General features: G+C 43.9%; 1 protein-coding gene across 4 annotated transcripts in view; it reads left to right on the top strand.

The window, feature by feature from the left end:
- The first annotated feature begins 712 nt into the window (after window positions 1-712).
- Window positions 713-23994, top strand: part of kif21b (kinesin family member 21B) — a 60625-nt gene continuing 37343 nt past the window's right edge. For all 4 annotated transcript variants that reach the window (XM_058373545.1, XM_058373543.1, XM_058373544.1 and 1 more), the window contains exons 1-4: window positions 713-1049; window positions 21546-21768; window positions 22562-22744; window positions 23673-23813. In XM_058373545.1, the coding sequence (XP_058229528.1) occupies window positions 1009-1049; window positions 21546-21768; window positions 22562-22744; window positions 23673-23813 (588 nt within the window). In that variant the 5' untranslated portion in view covers window positions 713-1008. The remainder of the gene's footprint in view (window positions 1050-21545; window positions 21769-22561; window positions 22745-23672; window positions 23814-23994) is intronic.

Genomic DNA, 23994 nt, shown 5'->3' with positions numbered 1-23994 from the left:
ACAGCACAGTGGATTCTGTCACACAGTACAATGGATTCTGTCACACAGCACAGTGGATTCTGTCACACAGTACAGTGGATTCTGTCACACAGCACAGTGGATTCTGTCACACAGTACAGTGGATTCTGTCACACAGTACAGTGGATTCTCTCACACAGCACAGTGGATTCTCTCACACAGTACAGTGGATTCTGTCACACAGTACAGTGGATTCTCTCACACAGCACAGTGGATTCTCTCACACAGCACAGTGGATTCTCTCACACAGTACAGTGGATTCTCTCACACAGTACAGTAGATTCTGACTTGTTTTGGTTATATATCTAATTGGAAATGATGCTTTGCAAATCTGCTTGGAATCATTTTTTCTCTTTCATCTCTCTCTAACAGCCCCAGACAGCTCATTTCCCTTCACCATTCCCTCTTTTGCCCCCAACCCATGTGTTTGCCCTCAGACCCTTTGGGTGTTTTAAAATCTGCCCTTTGACCCCTCCCCCCTCTGAAGTATTCTCACTTTACAGCCGTTAAACGCGACTCAGATGCTGCTGCTGCGCCGCTCACGCGCTCTACAACTGCCGCTTGTCTGCCTTATGCTAATTTCTCACTGGCGTCTCTAATTGGCCAATTATTCTTCAGTGGGCGGGGTTTGTTGGGCGCGTGCGGCTGGAAGGGTGTCAGTCGAAGACACGCCCACTCCGCTGTGTGCAACGCACGCAGTGGCATTTCAGCGCCCGCTGGTTCGCCGAAACACAAGCGCGGACTCATGACGGGATACTACGAGCCGGAGAGGGGATATTTATTTGTTTTCTTTTTTGTTGTTGATAAATATGGTTTAGAAGAGGGCGACGGACAATGTGCGCGCTCGCGGAGCTGACCGTCGTTCCGACGTGAACGATCAGAATGCCGTTGTTGTGCGTTTGTTAGGCACATCATCCTTTCTGCTGATACAATCACACAAACTCACGGCTTTGACAGCTTTCACATCCACAACAACAGCCAGCGGAAGCCATGGCGACACAAAACGACTGCTGTGTGAAAGTCTCCTTGAGGTAAGACGGACTGGTTTGCAGTTAAAATGCTGCAGAATGAGGAGGAGGAGGAGGAGGAGGAGGAGGCGGTTTGGCTGGGTTTAACACTCATTTCCTCTTTTGTGCGCGAGCTCTCTAATACCAAGGCGAAGACCTGCGAGGCTTCACATGTGCTCGTGCGTTTTATAGAGTTGCACAGGCAAAGGTCAGTGGGTGAGGCACATTATTATAAGAACGTGTCTGTGAGTTAAAACAATGCAGACTAACACACAAATCTGCTAATGCATTTCTCTGAGGTGTGACAGTTCTCACCATACCTTTCTTCTATTGACTTCCACCATCGCCTTCACCTACACTTTCCACATTGTGGCATGTTCGCTGCAGGAATTGTGTGCAAATGCAGAGATTTCACACCGGATGAGAATGTCATTCATGCATCAGTGGCCGAAGCCTGATTTCTGATTTCAGCCATCAAGCCGGTCTCGAGAAATAATTTAAGCACAATCACTGCACAATCAGCATGCTATTTTAACATCAGTGTGATCTGTAAAACCGATACTGCAGGTCATAAAAATGTGTGGTCAGAAGCATGCCTGGAGCTTTTGTCTGGCCACCGGATCTTTCCCATCATAGGGAAGTAAGTGCAATTCAGTCTGCAGGAAAATGAGCAGTAATTTTGTTTAGAAGCCATGCATGACCGGTGGTTTAGTTACCCCGGGCTTTAACACAAACCGCCACCCCCCCTTCACACACACGCACACACACACATGTATGGTTCCTTTGTGCAAAGAGAACGCATTGTTTTGTGAAATGCAAAGAAAAGGGGCTGCTTTATTGCTGCGCTGGTCAGTGGTTTTAATATTAGGAAACGATGCTGCAGATGCATGCTCCATAATGAGGCGCAGTCCTGGTGGTGCCAGTCTGGGAGTCTGCTGCATGCCGTGGAGGTCACACCTGCACATGGGAGGGTGCTGCTGAACGGATGAAGCGCTCGCATGCTTGTCTCTGTGTGCCAGGCTGCCAGTTTAAAGCCTTACGTCATGTTACACATGTGTCCAAGGCTTTCTGTACATGCAGACACCTTGCAAGAAAACAGTCTGAAGTGCTCGTACAGTCCTTGTGTGCATCACACACACACACTAATCACACAGACAAGAAAGGCAGGCGTTTCCTTTTCTCTAGGTCCACACCCTCAAACCTTTGTATGACAGTTTTCTTGTATTGACGTGACAATGGGTAGGTTAGGTCCAAGTCCGCTCTTTAGTAAAGAAAAGTGACATTCATTTTGTTACCACATCAATCAAATAGAGCATTTTCCTGACAGCCTCTATATACCCCCCCCACCACGCACGCAATCACCGTTAATGCCTCACAGTGCATGTTTGTGTGTTCATTTCCTCATGTTATCTCCACTCCATCCTTTTGCTGTTCTCCACCCACCTTCCCAAAGTGTTGACTCATCAGCACTGTTTATGATGATTAGACCTGAATAGAAAATGATGCTGCTGGCGATTCTATCTCCGAAACTTGACTTTCAGACTTTCATACGGCATAAATATTCGAGGCTGGTGATAACTCCTACCTCATGCTCCCGCTGGGAAATGTCTAGAGTTTGTAATCCTACATGGCTAAATATAACTCCTCGTCTGCACTCAGATTTAGGTCCTATAGCAGACTCTGAGTGATGCCACATTTCAGTGAAAAACAGACGTCCTGTTTACATGTCCAGTCCGCTTCCTTCTAACATTGTTTGAACTCGGCCAGTCTGAGAGTTTGCTCTCTGGGGGATGGGGGACGCTGGTTTTTTGAGAGGTGAATTGTGTGGGAACCGGTCTCATAATAGTACGATTTATTAGAATGGTCTCCTTCCTCACGACTGTGGGGTGAAGCTTGAATAGCTCTGGCTCTTTAAGGTCACCTCTTAAATAGGAAAAAAATTACGTCATGGTGAGTTTAAAGACCCGCTGTTTATTTACTTCTCATTGGAATCACATGTTCAGAGGAAAAGTTCTTGTTATGTCAGATAACGGCACAAATAAAGTATAACCTTAAACAAAAGTGAAACCTTTGACACCTTGCTTGTTTTCTCCTCCATGCTTGCAGAATTGTCCACTTGTGACAAGCACAATAAAAATCTCAATCATGAGAAAACGGTTAATTCAGCTCACTCATCAGTTCCACTCCACTACCCTGAGCCATTATTTGGGTTCTTTTTTAGGTGCTAGTGTTGTTTCTTTTTGGCTCGTGGCTCAGCCTATTGTCTGCTCAAGTCTCTTCACACAGCCCCATTAGCAACAGAATGACTTCTTCTCAGCCGCACGGGTCCGAGCCACTCCTTCCTGCTGCTTCCTGTTACTGCAGCGTTTAGAGACATCTCACCCACGTCAGGGGTGCAGGATGTGCACTATGAGCCCGCCTTCGGTGATCTGACACTTCGCTCTGCCACACGTCTGTTGAGGAGATAAAATGCGAAAGCAAAGATACCTGCAGAGTGATGTTAAACGTCTGGGTTAAATCAGACAACGTGAAAAGCCTTGTAGGGTTTCGTTAACGCCAGGTACATTAAAGTGCTGGATGATTTTAGGGAAAGCACTGCACAGGAAGTGAAGGTCAATAGGGTCACTAATGTTTTTATGACGTACTTATCTGGACTAATCTGCTTTCCTGTAACATACAGCAGTCCTTCTGGCTCTTTAACTGGATAGTAAGCAGCCATAACACTATTTGCAGACATACAGGCATCTCTATTTTTATTTATTTTTTTAAAAAAGCCCAGATGCTTTAAACGAAATGGAAGAACAGGAGAAGACAGAGCGAGCGAGCGGCGAAGAGAAAGAGAGAGTCAATTGATAATGTCCTGCTTAGTTAATTAGATGCTGCTCGTTTTTCAACTCCTTTGCCTGGCAGAATGAAAAGACTAGTTGTGTTTGAGTTGAAAAGGGGAAGAGATCGGGCGGAGGGGAAGCGGGGGGAGGGAAGGAGAGAAAGAGAAAAAGAGAGAAAGCAGGAAGTGTCTCTTTCTCTTTTGGTGTCTAAAGGGCGGCGGAGGGAAAAAAAATAAACATTTAGCTCTCACTTGCAGCAGACAAAGAGAGACATTTTGTTCATTTTAAGTGTAACATAGATAGCGTGTGTGTGTGAGAGAGAGAGATCTAAAGATGTACAGCTGGACCGCTTTTATAGTTTCCCTCACACAGTGACCAATGGAGAATAAGCAGGCACAAGGGACAAACAGTAAAAGACTTACTGATGTAGTGTGGAGCCAGGTGTGAAGCCCACACACACACACACACACAGATGATGCCGGAGAAAATAAGCATTAGGACAATGACTATATTATTATACGTTTATACCAATAATCAAAAACAAGAATGCTTGTGGTTCGTTTCCGTTCGCATCACACCACCTCAGCGTGGTTTATTTTTTGTAACCGCACACCTTAATGCATAAGCATTCAAAATGTCAGACCCTTTTTGTGTAGATTTTGTTCACACGTCCTTGCTCATCCTTCAAAATAACTCTTACTCTTCAAAAAGGCATTTCTGTAAATCTTCACCCTATAAACGTCTCATCAGCGATCTCCAGACGCCTGAGTTTTTTTGTGCATAACTCAACTCATTTTTTTCTCCACACCCTAGCGTACAGCTGAAGTTTGATGAATATCAATGAAAGCTCATTTCTTGTAGGTTTAAATACACATACCCGAGGCAGTTTGCGGCTTCTCGCTCCAGCAGCCTCTCTGCAGCGCGAGTTTCCCGCACTCCAGCTATTTATTCATGTACAGCTTCGTCTCTCTACTTTTTTTTTTTTTTTTTTAATCCTCCCGACCCCTAGCGACCCCTCTTTTTTTTTTTACCATCCAGCTCTACTGACCAGTTGGATGGAGAGGAACAATGAAGAGAATGGCGGCAATGCTTAGAGTCTTTGAGATGCAGGTTTGATTAAAGACCCTGTGCCACTCCAGATCAGAAACAGGGTTCTGGTATTGTCTCTCACAACTGGTAACCAGTAGGTCATTAAGCCCCTTTTGTATTAAGAAGCTTAAACAGGGTTCTGTATTGTAGTCTTGGGATTTTTTCTTGAAATGAGTGGAAGTCAAGGGTACTGCTCTGTGGTGGGAAAAGCACCAATTAAAGCAAAATCTTTTTAAATGAAAGCATTGGCACGATTCCTGTTTTGTTAAAATGGCAGTCTGCTTTAAAGCTAAGGGACGTAAAATGAATTGGATTATTGGTGATGCACAGCTGCTTGAGCAGATAGTCGTGATAAGAGCTAACCAAACATGAACTAAAAGATGCTGACTAGTCACTAAGAGTGAACGCTGGGCCTGAACTGCTTACCGTACACCACTTTAATCAATATAGTGATCAATGTAGCGACCCCTGTTTACCGGATTAAAGAGCAAAACCTTTCACCAATAGCTACAATGTTTGTCTGTTAGACATTTAGCTAGCTTAACTCCATTTAGCTAGTTTAAAATATAGTGTAGAAAACAATACTGCTCCAAAAAATGTCCCAAATAAAGACCCTTAGAAGACAGCCATGTTTTTGCAGCCTGCATACTGGGACAGATGTTATCACAAACATGTCTCTTCCTGATTGCAGCCCACCTTGGGACCGTTTTTCAATTTCACGCATTAAACATCACTGTGGTCAGTTTTAGTAGGACGATTTGTACGACTGCGAATTGTTGCAGTTATCTAATCGGTTCAAGTTGTTCAAATAAATATTAGAATAGAGAACAAAAAAATGATTTGCACACACAACAGTCTCGAGTGAAAAACAGCCATTGATGAGAGAGTGACCAGCATGGATTAAGCAGACAGTGGTCACTCTTTACGACCGTGGTGAGCAGAAAAGTATCTCAGGGAGCAGGAGGTCACCGAAACTAGAAACAATGAACCGGAGCTCATTGTGCTGCTGCTGCTACATGATTAGAAAACCTCATCGATGTTCCTAATAAAGTGGCCGGTGAGTGTGTATTGTACATAATTGAATTAGCCCTTGAGTCTGTCCGGCATTAGGCTCTTGCACCGAGATGCTGATGGTGTTCTATTTACAAACCTCTACATCCATTGTGTTAATGCCACTCAGACTCTCTCCTGCTTCCCATTTGCACTGAATGTCAGACGTGACGTCTACAGAGCTATTCGTGTGTTTCGCCATGTCTCTATTCATTCTTTACTCCACACACACACACACACATACACACACACACACAGCCACACACTCGTGCACAAACTAAACTCTCATTTCCATTGCATATGTGTGGCATTTAGTTAATTTACCCCAGAGATGGAGTGCTGAGAGGCGGATGGCATGCTAATGCAGACATGCTTTTAGGTAAAGATTAAGTGAAATTAATTACCGTAATGTGTTCCTTAAAGCGCAGCAACACATAATGATTTAAGGTTAATGCGTTGATTACAGAAGACTCGCCTCGGAGTCATAGAGAGGAATAGAGGAATAGAGGGAATGTTTTTTAAGGAATACGCGGCTGTTTGGATTTATGACAACTTCGGTTCTCATTTTTTCTCCACTTCATCACTCACTGCAATTTGCGTAATCCCTCTCTCATTATTTCTCTCGCTCACTCTCTCGCTCTCTCGCTCTCTCTGGTTCTCTCTCTCACCCCCATTCTCTCTCACTCTCTTGTGCTCTCTGGTTCTCTCTCTCTCTGGTTCTCTCCTTCTCTCGTTCTCATTCTCTCTCTCTCTCTCTCTCTCTCTCTCTCTCTCTCTCTCTCTTGCTCTCTCTGGTTCTCTCTCTCACCCTCATTCTCTCTCACACTCATGCTCTCTGGTTCTCTCCGTCTCTCTTGTTCTCGTTCTCTCGTTCTCTCTCTCTCTTTCTCTCTCTCTCATTCTCTCTCTCTCTCTCTCATTCTTTCTCTCTCTCTCTCTCTCTCTCTCTCTCTTTCTCTCTCTGGTTCTCTCTCTCACCCTCATTCTCTCTCACTCTCGTGCTCTCTGGTTCTCTCCGTCTCTCTTGTTCTCGTTCTCTCTTGTTCTCTCTCTCTCTTTCTCTCTCTCTCATTCTCTCTCTCTCTCTCTCTCTCATTCTTTCTCTCTCTCTCATTCTTTCTCTCTCTCTCTTTCTCTCTCTGGTTCTCTCTCTCACCCTCATTCTCTCTCACTCTCGTGCTCTCTGGTTCTCTCCGTCTCTCTTGTTCTCGTTCTCTCTTGTTCTCTCTCTTTCTCTCTCTCTCATTCTCTCTCTCATTCTCTCTCTCTCGTTCTTTCTCTCTCTTTCTCTCTCTGGTTCTCTCTCTCACCCCATTCTCTCTCACTCCCTCATGCTCTCTGGTTCTCTCTCTCTCTCTCTCTCTCTGGTTCTCTCCTTCTCTCGTTCTTGTTCTCTCTCTCTCTGGTTCTCTCTCTCACCCTCATTCTCTCTCACTCTCGTGCTCTCTGGTTCTCTCCGTCTCTCTTGTTCTCGTTCTCTCTTGTTCTCTCTCTCTCTCTTTCTCTCTCTCTTTCTCTCTCTCTCATTCTCTCTCTCATTCTCTCTCTCTCGTTCTTTCTCTCTCTCTCTCTCTCTCTCTCTCTCTCTCTCTTTCTCTCTCTGGTTCTCTCTCTCACCCCATTCTCTCTCACTCCCTCATGCTCTCTGGTTCTCTCTCTCTCTCTGGTTCTCTCCTTCTCTTGTTCTTGCCCCCCCCTCTCACTCTCTCTCTCCCTCTCTCATTCTGTCTCTCTCTCCCGTTCTCTGGCTCTCTCTTGTTCTTTCTCTCTCTCATTCTGTCTCTCTCTTGTTCTCTCTCTCTCTATCTTTCTCTCTCTCTCTCTCTCTCTCTCTCTCTCACACACACACATGCAGAGGCATGCCTGTTTTTTTTTTGTTTGTTTGAAGTCGTCAGAGAGAGGCACTAAATGAACCTGGCTGCTGCTTTCCTGAGGCTTCTTCTTTCATGTGAATGTGAGATTGGGTGAATTGTGTGCTCCCTCCTAATTCTCGCATGTTAATTCTTGCTTATTTTTGCATCATACGTTTCCATAAACTGTTTCGATTGGAACTGCCGGGACGTGTTTACGTGACGCCCGCTCATGTTTGGGTTCCGTATATGTGGTTCGTCAGCGTTTTAGGCTGAGCCATGCGAAAGTAATCTTTTAATCTTCATGTGGGTGACGTGTTTGTGTGTGTGTGTGCACATGGAATAAGGCTGAATGAATTTCTTTTCTCAGAGGAATGGCACACTCTTTATAGTCATATTTTCATATTAAATTATGATGACACTAGTGCTCTAGAGCTCATGCATAGCACAAGAGGACTGATAAAACTTTCATTCGCTCGTGTTACGCTGCCCTGAGATGCTACACAAGCAGCGGTTTAAAAAGATGATGAGCTTAGTAGAAGCTGTGTTATGATGGGAGAAAGCTGGCCTAGTGGGTGGGAATTGGCAAATGACCAAATTGGGCAGATAAATAGGGGAGGAAGTTACATCTGTTTTTAATATCAGGAAGAAAGTGTGACATCATCAAGTACAAGCAATGCTTTCTTTCGGTTTAAGAAATTAAAGACGGCCCCATGTTGATTTTCTTAGTAAGAGCTGCTTTCTGAACCACACACACACGAGTATCACGCCCACACTCCCACTCCAGTTCACTTCTCACACCCACTTCGCCACAGTATCCATAACGCGCTTGACCTCATGTAGTCTCCGCTCTGTCATTGTTTATTTAAGAGCCTATTATCCCCGATGTTTTAAAGTTGCACTCCAGCTCCTGCCCTCTTTCCCACACACCATCCAGCACGTGACTACAAATCGCACAACGCTTTCTTTGGATCTTCATAATGGCTGTAATCCCATCCTGTAGGGCTCTCGGCTCAGGGCTCGGCTGTGTAACGGTCCTCTGGGACTGCAGGCTTAGAGTGCAGGAGACGGGGCTCAGTCTCCTGGCTGTACAGATGATCGTTGTATAGACTGCTTTACTAAGCGACTTTAAAGATTATGATGTCTTGATGTACGGGAAATGGATAAAATCTCGGTCAGATTGTAAAACAGATAATCAGAATGTCAGAACGTTCTCTAAGTGTAGGCACTAAGGCATACGCTGTCAGTCTGTCTGATCCAGGAACACACATGGATGTCTCCTTGACTCAGGATGTGTTTCGTTAATGACCGGTCATCATAGTTTGATTTTGATCACAGTGATGCTAAACCTGACTGATGAATTCTTTTCTTTCATTCTGTGTGACTGTAAACTTGCATAAGGAGGAAATTCTGGAATAAATAAATAAAAAGTTAGCATAATGGGCTTGAGCAAGCATACAGGATATCCTTGCCACTGTGTGTGTATGTGTGAGCCATCTTTATATCTCGTGTTCTTGCCCTCTGTGTGAAGGATGCATGGAGTTGCAATCTAGCAAAGTAACTCGTCAGTCGCGTCCTTTATGCTAATCAGCTGCTATCCTGTATAAGAGTTTATGACCGGAACTTATAAGCTATAGTGCTCCATATGGTCTAACCGGAAAAGCAAGAAGCGCCACGTCCTTCAGCTTCTCTCACCTTTTCATTGCCCGTGCTGCGACTGGGCAGAGCAGCGCGGCAGCCGTATGGGCGTGAGGCCCAGTCCCGTGCCAGACAAGGTGAGCGAACAGCACGTCAGCCCCCTACACTTACTCCTCCCACACCGTGCCCACCAACTGCCTTCCATTTAATCAGTCCACTGAGCCGTCTGCGGCCTCCTTCACTCCTCAGGGGCAAGAATGGACTCCCCAAAGACAGAGGAGTTGGCTGAAAGAAATAAACGTCCACTGTGGAGCAGATACAATATGAAGGCCTGCTGTGACCAGTCGTCTTGGCTGTGGTTGAGAAAGAGGAGGGGGAGGTTGGAGATCATATGGCGTCTGCAGCAACAGACGTTGTCGTGTAGTCCCTACTGGTGGCCTGTGTGTGTGTGTGTGTGAGTGTGGAAACAAGGTTGACTGCTATTCAATCCAGTTTAAGTCCTAATGCTACAGAGCAGTGATGTCAGAGCAGTTTTTTTTAATGTAGTGTGTGTCGTCTTAAACAGGATTTGAACTACACAGGGTGATCATGAGACTACTGGTGGCGTGTGTGTGTGTGTGTGTGTTAATGGAGCTTCTATTTATTTTTAGAAAAATCGATGTGATCAATATTGCGGCACAGAGAGAAAAGTGACCATTAAGCCAAAGGCCAAACTACTCAGCGATCATTTAGAGAGTCATTTCTCAGCGTTGTCACCACGTCCTTGGCCCCCAGCCATTTGTATTGTAATAAGTGAAATTATTATTACATTGTGGTAAATTAAATGGCGGAAGTCAACGATTTCCCATGCAAGCTGAAAATGATTTTAAGTCAGTTTCATTTTAAACATTTTCACACGTTCAGTGGGCCAGCGGTAGCTCAAGAGGTTTAGGCTCTGGGTCGTTGACCGGAAGATCGGGGTTCAAGCCCCAGCACCACCAAGCTGCCACCACTGGGCCCTTGAGCATGGCCCCCAACCCCCACCTGCTCCAGGGGTGCTTCATCATGGCTGACCCTGTGCTCTGACCCCAACCCCCAAGGATGGGATATGTGAAGAAATAATACATTACTGCAGAGTAAAATTCTATGTAACAAATAAAGACATCTTAACATGCTGCTATCTTTAAAGAAAACGCTGTCCTGAATCACATATAATACATTTGCATTGAAATGTTTGTGATGTGTTTAATGAGTCTGGTGCTTGATGGCTGATGTTGTACTTTCTTTTTCATTGAGAAGTTTGTGGTTGCTGCTGCATCGCTTTTATTTCATCAAGATAAATGGAGGGTGTATGCTGCATTCGACTTCAAGTCATAATTGAATGAATTTACGACTTCCGACCAGGAGAAACGCTCTCAGATTTTCTGTAATTCCTACTTGTCAACTCAAAACTCCAAGTTCAGCAAAAGCGACGTCAAATCAACTCAGCTGAATTGTATACAAAGTAGCACAAAGGTCAACCATGATGCCATTGTCAGTCTCAACTTCCCAATTCTGAGTTAAGTGAATGCAGCGTAAGTCTCCCCGGCGCCATGATCAGCAGGTAGAACGGCATTGTGGGTACATGTGACATAGACAAATATGAGGTTTAAACGAACACACTGTGGGCTTTGAGGAGTTGCTGATTTTGTTATGCAATCAGCGCGTCACATTATGAATACCACACACAAATCTCTGTGTTCATAGCCACTCGGGAAACAGACACCTTCCTTCCCATGTGACACGGCTTTTAATAAACTCCCACTTTGAGGCTTGAGACAGATTTTTATCAGTGCAGTGTTGCAGCACATCAGGCTAGCTTTTTACCCTGGGCTGCAGTTATCATCATGCGGGAACGTCACAAGGCTTGATTGTTTTCTGTTTTGGGCACCGCAGGGCAGGTGCAGTTAAGACAAGGGGCTGTGGCGGGAAGGCGACGGAGCAAACCAACGAGTCTATTCATTACCTGTCTGACCTATTTTTATCAGCTCTGGGGAAATAACACAGAAAGAATTGAAATCATTTAGACGTGTTTGTGTACGTTTCCGTGAAGCCAACGGAATTTTAATACGGCGTGTAGGGTCCGGTCTGGTCAGTGGATGGGTTTTGCGTAGATAAAGGCTCAATATTTATTGAATAGTGCACTCTTTACTCGTCCTGCACGGCTTCTCCATCTGATTAGGAGCTCTCTCAAAAACAGTGGCTAACCATCTGCCCATCAGTGAAGCAGTAATGAACATGCCTGACATCTCCAAATGAAACAGAGCACAGTCTGATGCTTATAAAAGATGAGTATTGTTCTGTTACGAAACAGGTATCACAATATTTTTCTTACATGGTCCACCTAGACTCCCTGACAACGAAAACAGACAAGGGTCAAGAGACACACACATCACACACTAACCCAGCATGCACACATGCACATTCCAACACACCTTCCATTTTAATTACACACGAGGGGTTAAAGGTGCTACACTCGGTCTTTCTTTCACTGTGTTACACACACACACACACACACACACACACACACACACACACTGAAACATACTGCTGTTAATGAAATATGAAGGACAGTAGCTTAGTAGAGTGGAAAATTCCACAACCTACCCTCCTGGATCTCTGATTAACAGCGCTTCCTGAACAGTGCGTCCCTCTCAGCTAGAGCCCACCTTTATACACACACACACACACACACACACACACAGAGTCTGCCACATTCTGTTTTTGCATTTGTATCCTTGCTAGACATGCTTCTCGTGTATGTGTGTGCGTGTATGTGTGCGTGCGTGTGTGTGTGTTTTTCTAGGGAAGGTCAAAGGCAGATCTCAGCATCACTGCATTTCTAGAGTGTGTATTTATACATGAATGTGTGTGTGCATGAAAAAGCAGGCTGATTGTATAGGCTGTGAATCTTTGCAACACATTCGTGTTATCAGCCTCAGTCAGGAGTGACGTTATTTAAGAGGAATATGAGAGAGAGAGAGGGGGAGAGAGGAAAACGAGAGGGAAGGACGAGTGTGTGTATGTAAGAAAGAAGAGAAGTGGGGCGGATTAGAATAATACTTCACGCGGGCAGATGATTAAGCTTGTATGTAACAGTGGAATAGTCCTGCAGTTGTGTTTTAATTTTCTGATGGATTAGTGAGAGGAATTGTGTGTGTGTGTGTGTGGGCGGGCGGAGATAGTGAGCAGACAAGATTTCTGATGTACAGTAAAGGCCGAAGTTTTAACTGGATTCTGTTTCAGTATACTGGGAAGCGTAAACAGACTTTTCATTTCTACTCTGTGTTTTTTTTGTCATTGTTAGATGTGAGGATTTGCAGAGACACTAGTGCTTATCAGTTCCCTTTGATTCTGTCTGTTTGTTTTTTTTTTTTGTTTGTTTTAAAGCCAGTTCATACCTGATACAAAAGTAGCTGCGTTTGTTCATGCGCTCATGTCTACTTCCCTGTCTATCTGGTTTCCCAGTTAAAGCCGCGAAATGTTTAGCGGTTTCCTGCACAGTGACGTTAAACACACTCGGTCATTGTGAATGCTGACTTTTACATTCATAAGTACACTGATCAGGCATAATATAATTAGCAGTGAGAGGTGACGTGAATAACACTCCTCATCATGGCACCTGTTAGTGTGTGGGATATATTAGGCAGCAGGTGAATATTTTGTCCATAAAGTTGGTGTGTTAGAAGCAGGAAAAATGGGCAAGCGTAAGGATTTGAGCGAAGGGCCGAATGGTGATGGCTAGACTACTGGATCAAAGCATCTCCAAAACTGCAGCTCTTGTGAGATGTTCCCGGTCTACAGTGGTCAGTATCTATCAAAAGTGGTCCAAGGAAGGAACAGTGGTGAACCGGCGACAGGGTCATGGACGGCTAAGGCTCATTGATAGACGTGGGGAGAGAAGGCTGGCCCGTGTGATCCAGACGAGCTACTGTTGCTCAAATTGCTGAAGAAGTTAATGCTGGTTCTGATAGAAAGCTGTCAGAATACACAGGTTAGGGCTGTTTTGACAGCAAAATGGGGCAGGTGGTCATAATGTTATGCCTGATCAGTGTATTTAGTAAACAGAACTTTCAGTTGCTTTGGTAGACAAATATATGAGAGATTTTAAAAAATTCAGACACTAACCATGACGTGTAAATTAGTTAATCCTCAAGTGATGCTTAGCAAGTTTGGTTACCATGGTTATAGCATGAACACAGCTTCATTCCCTGGCCCGTAATCGTCCCTACAGCCATTGTCGTCTCCCTTTAGAGAACAGAAATGCCCCAAAGACAGCAGTCATCTCATTCCCCTGTAGAAAGGGTTAAGCACGAAACAATCAGAGACCTTCTTTGGACAGTTATATGAATATTAAGAGCTTCGCTTTAATATCGTTCCATGGTCATTATTGCTAGAGTCCTGCTTTAATGTACTGCTGTGTTGGCACACTGATAATACCAGAAGAATGAAACCCAGCACTGATTATACGCCATGTGTGCATCTAAGAAACCGAGCCAAGAATAAAAAGTCTTCTTGGGCACTCTGCCCAAAAAACAGGCAAGATTGATCGTCCATTTTGGCTTCGGAGCACTGCTTTAGTGCGAGCGTGTCAGAAGTCGAGCGTGAATGTGCGAGAGAGATGGCTCTTGCCACCCTGTTATGACATTACGATGCGGTAATGCGATTCTGACGATTGGCGACTGTGCAGTAGCCAAGTGTGTGTGTGTGTGTGTGTGTGTGTGTGTGTGTGTGCGCTTGCTCTAGTTATTTTATCCCTATTCAGACAGGATTCATTTTTTTGCTAATTCAATCCTGTTTGTTTTCCGGACATGAAAATGATATTACGGATGTCGCATCTAGAACGTGATGCTGTCTGTTTTGAACAGTGTGTGTTTGTGAGGGTTATGTAAATGTATGTTGTATAGATGTAAGAAAGGCGTATTAGAATCTTTAATTCTGTTGTAGAGCATGTATTGAATCGGAACATGAGTTTTCAGCAGAGTGTATAAGAAATATAGCACGCACTCTCTCCTTATACCTGTATCTGATGAGCCATGTCCTGAAAGGAGTTGTGGGCTGTGTGCAAATCCTTTACATGCTCATGTAAATCCACTGGTTGCTATACAGAGATAACAGTCCAAGAGAAGAAGCGTCTGCTGAGTTCTATAGAGCCTTTACTGTATAGGCTATTTTCTCTCTCTCTAAATTTTCATATCACCGAACCATCAAGGTAGCATCGGGTCGATTGTGTTAGACGGAAATGGGATTGAAACACATTTCTATTTATGAACGAAAGGGTTTTTTTTCTGTTTCTGTGGAATATTCGGTGGTTATTGGAGTTATCCTAGCCTTTCCTCATAGCAGACAGCTTTCATCAGCAAGGTGTGTCTTTCCACAAAACACCTCCTCACAGGATGCTTTTAGTTTTCCGCACCATTCTGTCCAAAGTGTTTGACTGACTACTCAGGGTGAGCTCGTCTGGTCAGTGAGTACAATTATATATACACTGATTAGGCAATAACATTATGACCACTGACAGGTAAAGTGAACACTGATTATGGCATCATGGGATATATTAGGCATTTTTCCTGTGTTGGAAGCAGGTAAAATTTGCAATGGTTCCGATAGAAAGGTGTCAGAATACACAGAGCATCACGGTTTGTTACGTATGGGCCTGCATAGCCGTAGACCAGACAGGGCGCCCATGCTGACCCCTGTGCGCCGCTGAATGCGGCAACAATGGCCACGAGAGCATCAGAACTGGACCACGAAGCAATGGAAGAAGGTGGCCTGGTCTGATAAATCATGTTTTCTTTTACATCACTTGGATGGCCGGGTGCATGTGCGTCACGTACCAGGGGAACACATGGCACCAGGATGCACTATGGGAAGAAGGCAAGCCGGCGGAGGCAGTGTCACGCTTTGGGCAATGTTCTGTTGGGAAAACTTGTGTCCTGCCATCCATGTGGATGTTACTTTGACACGTACTACCTACCTAAGCATTGTTGCGGGCCATGTATACCCTTTCATGGAAACAGCATTCCCTGATGTCTGTGGCCTCTTTCAGCAGGATAATTCGCAGTGCCACAAAGCAAAAATGTATCAGGAATGGTTTGATGACCACAACAACGAGTTTGAGGTGTTGATTTGGCCTCCAAATTCCGCAGAGCTCAATGCAATGGAGCATCTGTGGGATGTGCTGGACAAACAAGTCCAATCCATGGAGGCCTCACCTCGCAACTTAGAGAACGTAAAGGATCTGCTGCTAACATCTTGGTGCCAGATACCATAGTACACCTTCAGGGATCTGGTGAAGTCCATGCTTCAACAATATTAAGCAGGTGGTCATAATGTTATGACTAATTGGTGTACATTTTTGCTATCTAGCATTTTAAAATATTTTTCTTCTTTGAATATGTAAAAATGAATTAAATCTAATTTGTTTTATTTTTATTAGTTTTATTATTATTATTATTATTATTATGATGTTGAGATGGATCTCAGATAGATAGGTTGTATGAGGCGACTGTTTTCGATGGTCTGTCAGCGGCCCTAAATCAACCGGGCAGCTCACCCGTCTGAGTTTATTTAGATAGCCAGGCGTGCTGAAGGAGAAATGCTTGATACGTCTGCATTCATGTCATCAGCTATTGTGTTATGTGGTGCCAGGGTGCAGCAAGGTCAGACTCTATCTGTGTGTGTGTGTGTGTGTGTGTGTGCGTATACAACCCAGGTCATAAGATGAATAGAGACATAAGAGAGAGTGTGAGTGTAAGGACTAAAATGTGGATAATAGTGCGGATATGAAAACACGTAAATGTTTCAGTATTACTGTGCAGCTCTGTGCATGAGAAGTTATCAGCATGTGTTTGTAAAAAGGTCACTCACTGCTGTCAAAGCAAGAGGAAATGAAACCAAGCGTTTCCTGTGCTGTTGCCCCTCCCCATGACCCGATCTGCTTTTCCAGTGCGGGGAGGGGGAGGTGAACGGGCGGCTGGGGGGGGGTGGATGAAAAACAAACCACGTCCTCATGAAGCATATAGAGGACATGATGATTATTATTATTATTATTATTATTATTACGAATGCACTGATCTTAATATCATTCAATCAGGAGCATCATGGACCTAGATATATGCAGACCTGAACTGCTGTCTTGTGGGACAGTGTCTCTCCATGCTCAACTCAGTTCACACCACCATACTCTCTATATTTAATGACTGGTATTGCGCTCTTTGCTCAGTTTGGCCACCCATGTGCTCTATACTGAAGATATTGTTTAATCCTTATGAAATCTTTTAGCAGGTTAGTACTCCTCAAAGAGCACAGTGTGTTTTGTTTTGAATCGGATCATGAAAGACGTCCAGATCTCCTCAGGTTCCCCACGTCATGTCATCTGCTCATTAGCATGACAACAAAGACAAGGTGTTTTAGTATCCTATAGTTTCAGAAGGTTGTAATACGAGTAAAGCACAGCCGTGGAGTGATTTCCATAACTGACGCATAAGTAATTACTGCATACACTGCTGCTAATGTGATACTGAAAGACCTGCCACTGAAGGTTGGCCTGGATGAATTGTGCCTCTTGCAGTCTAGCATGACTCCTAGCATTGTTGATTTGATCAGGCTAGCTGGTATTAAGCATGAACTCATCATTTCAGCCTGTCAGGATTGACCTGCTGCCTTTTTAAGGTTGACAAGAAGACAAAAGAAAGAGAAAAGAGAGAAACCGTATCTATGTTTGTGTTTTATTGTTCTAACTCTCTCACAGGGTGTGCTGTGTGTGCCCTGTCTGTCTCTGAGGTCCTGTTTTGTTCTTGCCCTTATCACGAGTTCTTAAACTAAATGAGTTTCCTAGAAAGATTAGAATATGACTCCCGTCATCTCAGAATCATGATGTATCATCTATAGTTTTTTAAATTAATTTTTTTGGGTTTTCATCTGTATAACTGCGTACGTGTATACACAAATCTGCGAGTCAGTATTTTACAGGGAAACGTGTGTAACAGTTAATGTTTTTTGTCAGTTGTGCAGGAAGGAGCAGTGTGATTCTCGGCCTTGCGGTCGCCTCTGTTTCATTACTCAACAGGAAGTTGCAGTTCATTAAGCGGAAATGCAGAAAGCGAAGTGATGACACACCGGATTTTATTTTACAAACACACACACACACACACCAAGCAACCCAGACGTGTACTTGCGCATGCACATATAACACGTGTCTCTCACATTCATGTTTCATCACCAAACCAAAAAAGTCTGAGGTCATGATTCCTACAGCGTCCAGAATGTCTGGAAATCCTCCAATGTCCAGAAAATGTCTGGAAATGCCTTTCAATGTGCTCCTGTTACAGAAGTCCATTTCCTAAACGTGCCAACACGCGCATACGCCCATGCAGTTTAAGTATATATTATAGTCGTGGCTCATACAAATACGTTATTGCTGTTTTGAACGAAATCTTTAAGAATAATAACAGATTGACTTTGATGAAACTAGAGATGCTTCATCATGAAGCGATTCCCTTAGGGAGGGTTTTACTTTTTTTGTGTGTGTGTGAATTTTGAACAATGAACAGATGAAGCGCTGAGTCTTCAGGGAAAGTTTTAATTAATTTCCCAACGATTTTTCAAGAGTTTCATGTCACAACATCCTGCAAGTCATCACTTTTATTAAAATGAGCTGATTAGAATCAAACGTGATTAACATGCGATTAGATGTTACGGAGAGACCCAAATCGGCCATCTTGACGCAAAAGCAAGAGGCCGTGCGACTCGGCCAGGTTCCGTGTGAGCGAGTCTCAGGTGTGAAGATTATTTTTAGCACCTGGGTTTCCGATGTGCCCTGAACAGTGTGTCAGTGTGCATGATCTTTGTGATGGAGAGGTGGTGTGATGTTAAACAGCCTGATAATGCTGAGATGGAGAAACGAAGACTTTCACAGACTAGCTAGAGAAGACGAGGGCGATTGTGTATGGATCCATGTCAGGGCCTGTTATTAGCTACGTAATGCAGATCTGTGAGTACAGTACTGCCATCAGAAGTCATTGCATCCAGTCACAATGATAGGCTTTCAGTTAGATTTATGACACTCTATAGGAGTGAAATATCCTGCTATAGGCATATGATCAGCATCAAGGGTTTCTGAGCTCCATTCTGGAGAACTACCTCTGGCCATATCTTATCATATCAACAGTTACAGTTTGATCAATTTATGTGGAATGTGAGGAAAGTATTCAGTATCTTCTGACCAGATTCTAGATTCCGGTATTTGTGGACAATCAATTAAAAATATCTTATATCTGAACTTGTCGATCTTTTCTCATCGAACTTCTCATTATCCAGAGAAAATCTCAATATTGTCAGCTATTTTATATAGCGCATATTGTATAATGAAAACGCCTTTAAATACTGTGACGTTTTCGTAGAAAGGTCGCCTATTGATTTGTCGTCTGCTAGCGTGGACATGGGGTCACAAGTACGTATTAAAAATCCAGTTAACAATATAATTATTCAGGTCTAGCCTCTGACACAGGGTCACATCCCTGCTGCTCACAGTCAGGGCCATATTGACATACAGGTTATAAGTAGCTACTTACACATTCTGCAGAAATCATTAGAAAACCCTGATGTCAGGCCCCGCCTGCAGATCTCAAAATCCCAGCAGAGACCCAGAGAGAGAGAGAGAGAACGAGAGTGTGTGTGTGTGACCTGCTTATTTATAGTGATTCATTTCCTCTCACAATAGATCAATTTGTGCATCTGTCAAGCTTCTCTATTAATCAATTTAAGCAGGAAGACAAGGGCTCGAAGCTGTTTGAGAGTTATAACAGACATCCAGAATGTATCTTATTTATAGCTGAAACATACACCTACGTGGAGTGTGTCCGTTCCGACAAGCTTTTCTTCGGAGACTGTAGTTATAGCCCCATAAAATACAGCCACTGTCAATGCAGCACACACACGTTAATAATAGCACTCCTGCAATCAGAAGATATAACTCAGCTTTATCTGTTATGACGGTAGTCCATCAGTCCATGCGTAATGGCCTCACTGTCCTCCACTCTGGCCACATTGTTAGGCTCAGCTCTCTTCAGTAGCATCTTTAAAGACTTTACTGTATTGTGTTGCAGTCGGAAGGCAATGACGGAGGCGGTAAGACTTTTCGTTCATGCCCAAGGAACTGCTATAGTCAGCAGCATAGGAGGGGGTCGGAGAGGGGCTTGTGTGGTGTGTGGCCCGTGGGTGTGTGTAGGCGAGCGGGGTTGCTGGGGTCACAGTTTGTACGCCAGACTGGGGGTGGAAAAAGCAAGTCTGTGGGTGGTGTTTTTTTGGGTTTATTTAAGAATAGTAAGCAAAAAAAAGGAGAATTAACTCCTGCAAATGTTAGGGGAGAATCTATGATGTCCTGCTGTAAGATTAAGAGAGGGTAAGAGGGAGGATTAAAAGGTATATGCGATTTAGAAATGCGTGCACACCACAGCGAATGTGGTTCTTGCTAAAGATAGAGAAAAATAAATCTCCCTTTATTGCAATTCTTTTAGTCAGGATGGAAGTTCTTCTCAGATCTGGCAACCCTATAGACGAGGCTCTTTGAGCTAATACTTTTATAACCGGTTAACGTCAATGTACATGTCTTATTACATCGTTTATCAGCCAGTAAACACATTTGACACCCCTGAAGTCGGTGCGCCACGTGCATGTATCCCGTGTGAAACAGCAAGATTAAGTTGTCGTGTCTTATAACACATTGTATAATGTTGGGGGGGAAATGGAATGTGTCTGTGTGTTGTATAAGGAGGGGGTGGGTGTTCAGCTGGGTGCAGTATGGGGATGGAGTTGTGAGTAAATTCTGCGTCTAGCTTCATCATGGTAAGAAGCTTATATCACACAGCAGGGGGTTCTAGAGACTCGGCTACTCAAAAACAAATCCAAAAATAATCACATTACATGCCTGTTGAGCCTTCCAGACTCATGCAAAGCGATTTGGTACTGAGTTTGAGAGTCTGATAAACTGTTGTGGTTAATTAAGTAATGTATAAATAAAATAGGCTAATGGAAAAAGACTTTAAGCTAATTCCATTGATTGAGCTATTGAATCTGAGCCATTGATTAACCTGATAGTCTCTTTGGGCTTTTTGCCGATGGTTTATTCGAATGACGTACTTTTAAGGTCTTGTAAACCCACAGCAGGGGTTACGTAGATTAGTTGATTAATACATCCACTAGGCACCTCTGTTCCTGATTAGCTAAGTGGTTGAGGGAGACGATACAAATTAAAGAAATACTGTAGAATAATCTGTGAGAAAAAAGTTATTCAACAATATTTAGCTGTTTTCCTATATCATGCAACAAAGATTAGCCAAATATTTGAGTCATGTGTTTCGACTTTTCTTTCAGGCGCGTGTTCTTAAACACTGGAATGTCGATTCTCATGTAAATATTTTGAAAAATCACACAGGAAATTATTACAGTTATTATGATGCCTTTAGTTCATACGAACCTGCACTGATCAGGCATAACATTTTGAGCACTGACAAGTGAAGTGAATGAGACTGATGATCTCCTCATCATGGCACCTGTTAGTGGGTGGGATATATTAGGCAGCAAGTGAACATTTTGTCCTCAAAGTTGATGTGTTAGAAGCAGGAAAAATGGGCAAGCGTAAGGATTTGAGCAGATAAGGGCCAAATTGTGATGGCTAGACGGCTGGATCAGAGCATCTCCAAAACTGCAGCTCTTGTGGGGTGTTCCCGTTCTACAGTGGTCAGTATCTGTCAAAAGCGGTCCAAGGAAGGAACAGTGGTGAACCGGCGACAGGGTCATGGGTGGCTAAGGCTCATTGATACACGTGGGGAGTGAAGGCTGGCCCGTGTGGTCCGATCCAACAGATGATCTACTGTTGCTCAAATTAATGCTGGTTCTGATAGAAAGGTGCCAGAATATACAGTGCATGATGGGGCAGGGCAGTTTTGGCAGCTATAGGGGGACCAACACACTATTAGGCAGGTGGTCATAATGTTATGCCTGGTCAGTGTATAACTGTTTGTACATGTCTGTCTTCCTGGCAGGATCCGTCCTCAGATGGCGAAGGAGAAGATCGAGGGCTGCCACATCTGCACCTCCGTAACCCCCGGAGAACCCCAGGTGCTGCTGGGTAAGGACAAGGCCTTCACATACGACTTTGTGTTTGACCTGGACGTCCATCAGCAGACGATCTACAGCGCCTGCGTCCACAAGCTTATCGAGGGTTGCTTTGAGGGATACAACGCTACAGTATTCGCCTACGGGCAGGTAATGTTTGCAGTACACAAATGACTTCCATGTTTCTGTTTTGGTTTTCAGTACATTTTCCATAAAGGCCATGGGTGCACGTATGTAAAACTGTGCTCTCTGCAGAACATTTCTTTTTAGTAAATGCTTCCTACTAGTTTTTCTGCTACACGAGGCTCCGGCAAGTAAGGCAGAAATACTGTAAAAGCTGCGCTGACCTCATGGCCGATCTCATTAAAAGGTCAACGCGATGTGACAGCTATGCTGAGTGCTATTGTATGTAGACTCTGGGCCTCTCAGACTAATTCATCACACACTCCACTTCACCGCTACAGCCTCTACTGGAAAGCAGTCAGGATGAATTGCCCCACTTTTAATTGTTCTCTTTCTCAGTGAAGAAGAATAAAATCGGTGTGCGTCCTGGAAAAACTGGAAATTTTAGTCTTGTTTTCCAGTCACACCTGGGAAATGTTATTGTTAATGCTACTGTCATTGCACGTATCGTGTAAAAATGAAAGGTCAGGTGCACTCACTGTCACTGTGTGGATCTGAACCCCAGCGTTAACAATGGAATAAAACGTGACATGATGGAAAACTAATGTTACAAATGATAAGGAGGTGTTAGGAGTTGTACTGCTGATGGCAGAGATTTTAAGATGACCTTGTACATATTGCATTATTACCACTGTAACATGTACATTGTGGGGAAAAAAAAATCCTGATAAATGATCTTCCATTATAAGTGCTGTTTCTTTTCTGTTTTGCCATTTCTCTAAATAATACTTTCCGTTTATTCATGTTTCCATGGCGACAGACTGGTTCTGGGAAGACGTACACCATGGGCACGGGCTTCGACGTGACGGTGAGCGAGGACGAGCAGGGGATCATCCCACGTGCTGTGCGTCAGCTCTTCCAGGGCATTCAGAGACGGCGAATGGAGGCTCAGGAGAGAGGCACACAGCCACCTGAGTTTAAAGTCAGCGCTCAGTTTCTGGAGGTATGACGTCCACTCAGTACACGAAATGACCAGTGCCTTCTTGCAGAGTGAATGTTGCTTATTCAGTCAGTTTTACTCTAGCTATTTTTAAAGTGAATCTTTATTCACTTATTATCTTCTGCGGTTGAGAATGTCTGCGGTTGAGTCGATGTCTAGGTATGGGTGTGTAACAAAATAATATTTTATTTGGACGCATGGTATAGGGTGAAAGATGATAAAAAAAAAATAAAAATAAAAAGAGGTGAGACTTCCCCAGAGCTTTATTCGGTACAGGGGGGAAATCCTATCGAATCCGTGTTGAAAAGGAGCCAGACAGGATGAAAGAGTAATTGAAAAGGATGGAGAGAGATACAGAAAACCTGATGACAGTCTAAGTGAAAAGCCCAGGGTGGTCTATCATCGACCAGACAGAGCACACACACACACACATACAAAATGATGCCTGGGTAATCAGTTTAAACCTGCATGCTTGTGTTTTAACCCTGCAGCTGTGCAGACGGCTGTATGTTTGGAGTCGCTGCTCTTCCCGTCTGTCTGTCTCAGCAAATTATTTAGGGAATTTTTCAAAAGCATCTCTTGCTGTAAATGAATGGGGCTGTCCCTAGAGCCGGGCTTAATGGGCTGGTATTATTGCCCCTTATGCTATTAGAGGAGCCCTCTGTGCAACTTTTGGGGTTTCTCTCTCTCGCTCTCTCTCTCTCTCTCTCTCTCTCTCTCTCTCTCTCACAGACTCCATGTCTTTGCCATCTTTCCTTATATTCCATCACCCTCTCTCCTTTCTCACTCCTTTGATATTATCTTTGTCTTTATCACTCACAGAATTCAAACCCAATTTATTTCTGAATCTGTTGTGTTTATGCAGCAGGATGATATCACTCATGATCAGGGTGATCAGTTGTGGCTCATAGTGCATGCGCTTGCCTTGCAGCTCTATAACGAGGAAATCCTGGACCTGTTCGACAGCGCCCGTGACCCTGGCAGGAAGTCCAACATTAAGATCCACGAGGACAGCAACGGAGGCATCTACACTTCGGGAGTGACGTCACGCCTGGTCAGCTCAGAGGAAGAGGTGTGATAACAGTTGTATGTTGTGTGTTGTGTTGGTGTAAGGTGTGTATTTGAATCCAGGAATCACAGCATTAAACAGTGAATTAATGAGCTACTCACGATTGAGTTTCACATTCAGGAGCATGAATAATGTATACAGTACATTAAGCTGTGTTTCCAGATCTTTCTAAGGATCTAAAAGG

Source organism: Hemibagrus wyckioides, linkage group LG21 (genome assembly GCF_019097595.1).
Source record: "Hemibagrus wyckioides isolate EC202008001 linkage group LG21, SWU_Hwy_1.0, whole genome shotgun sequence".
Lineage (NCBI taxonomy): Eukaryota > Metazoa > Chordata > Actinopteri > Siluriformes > Bagridae > Hemibagrus > Hemibagrus wyckioides.
Note: the sequence above shows the minus strand (reverse complement) of the source record. Positions and strands in the feature narration are given on the sequence as shown.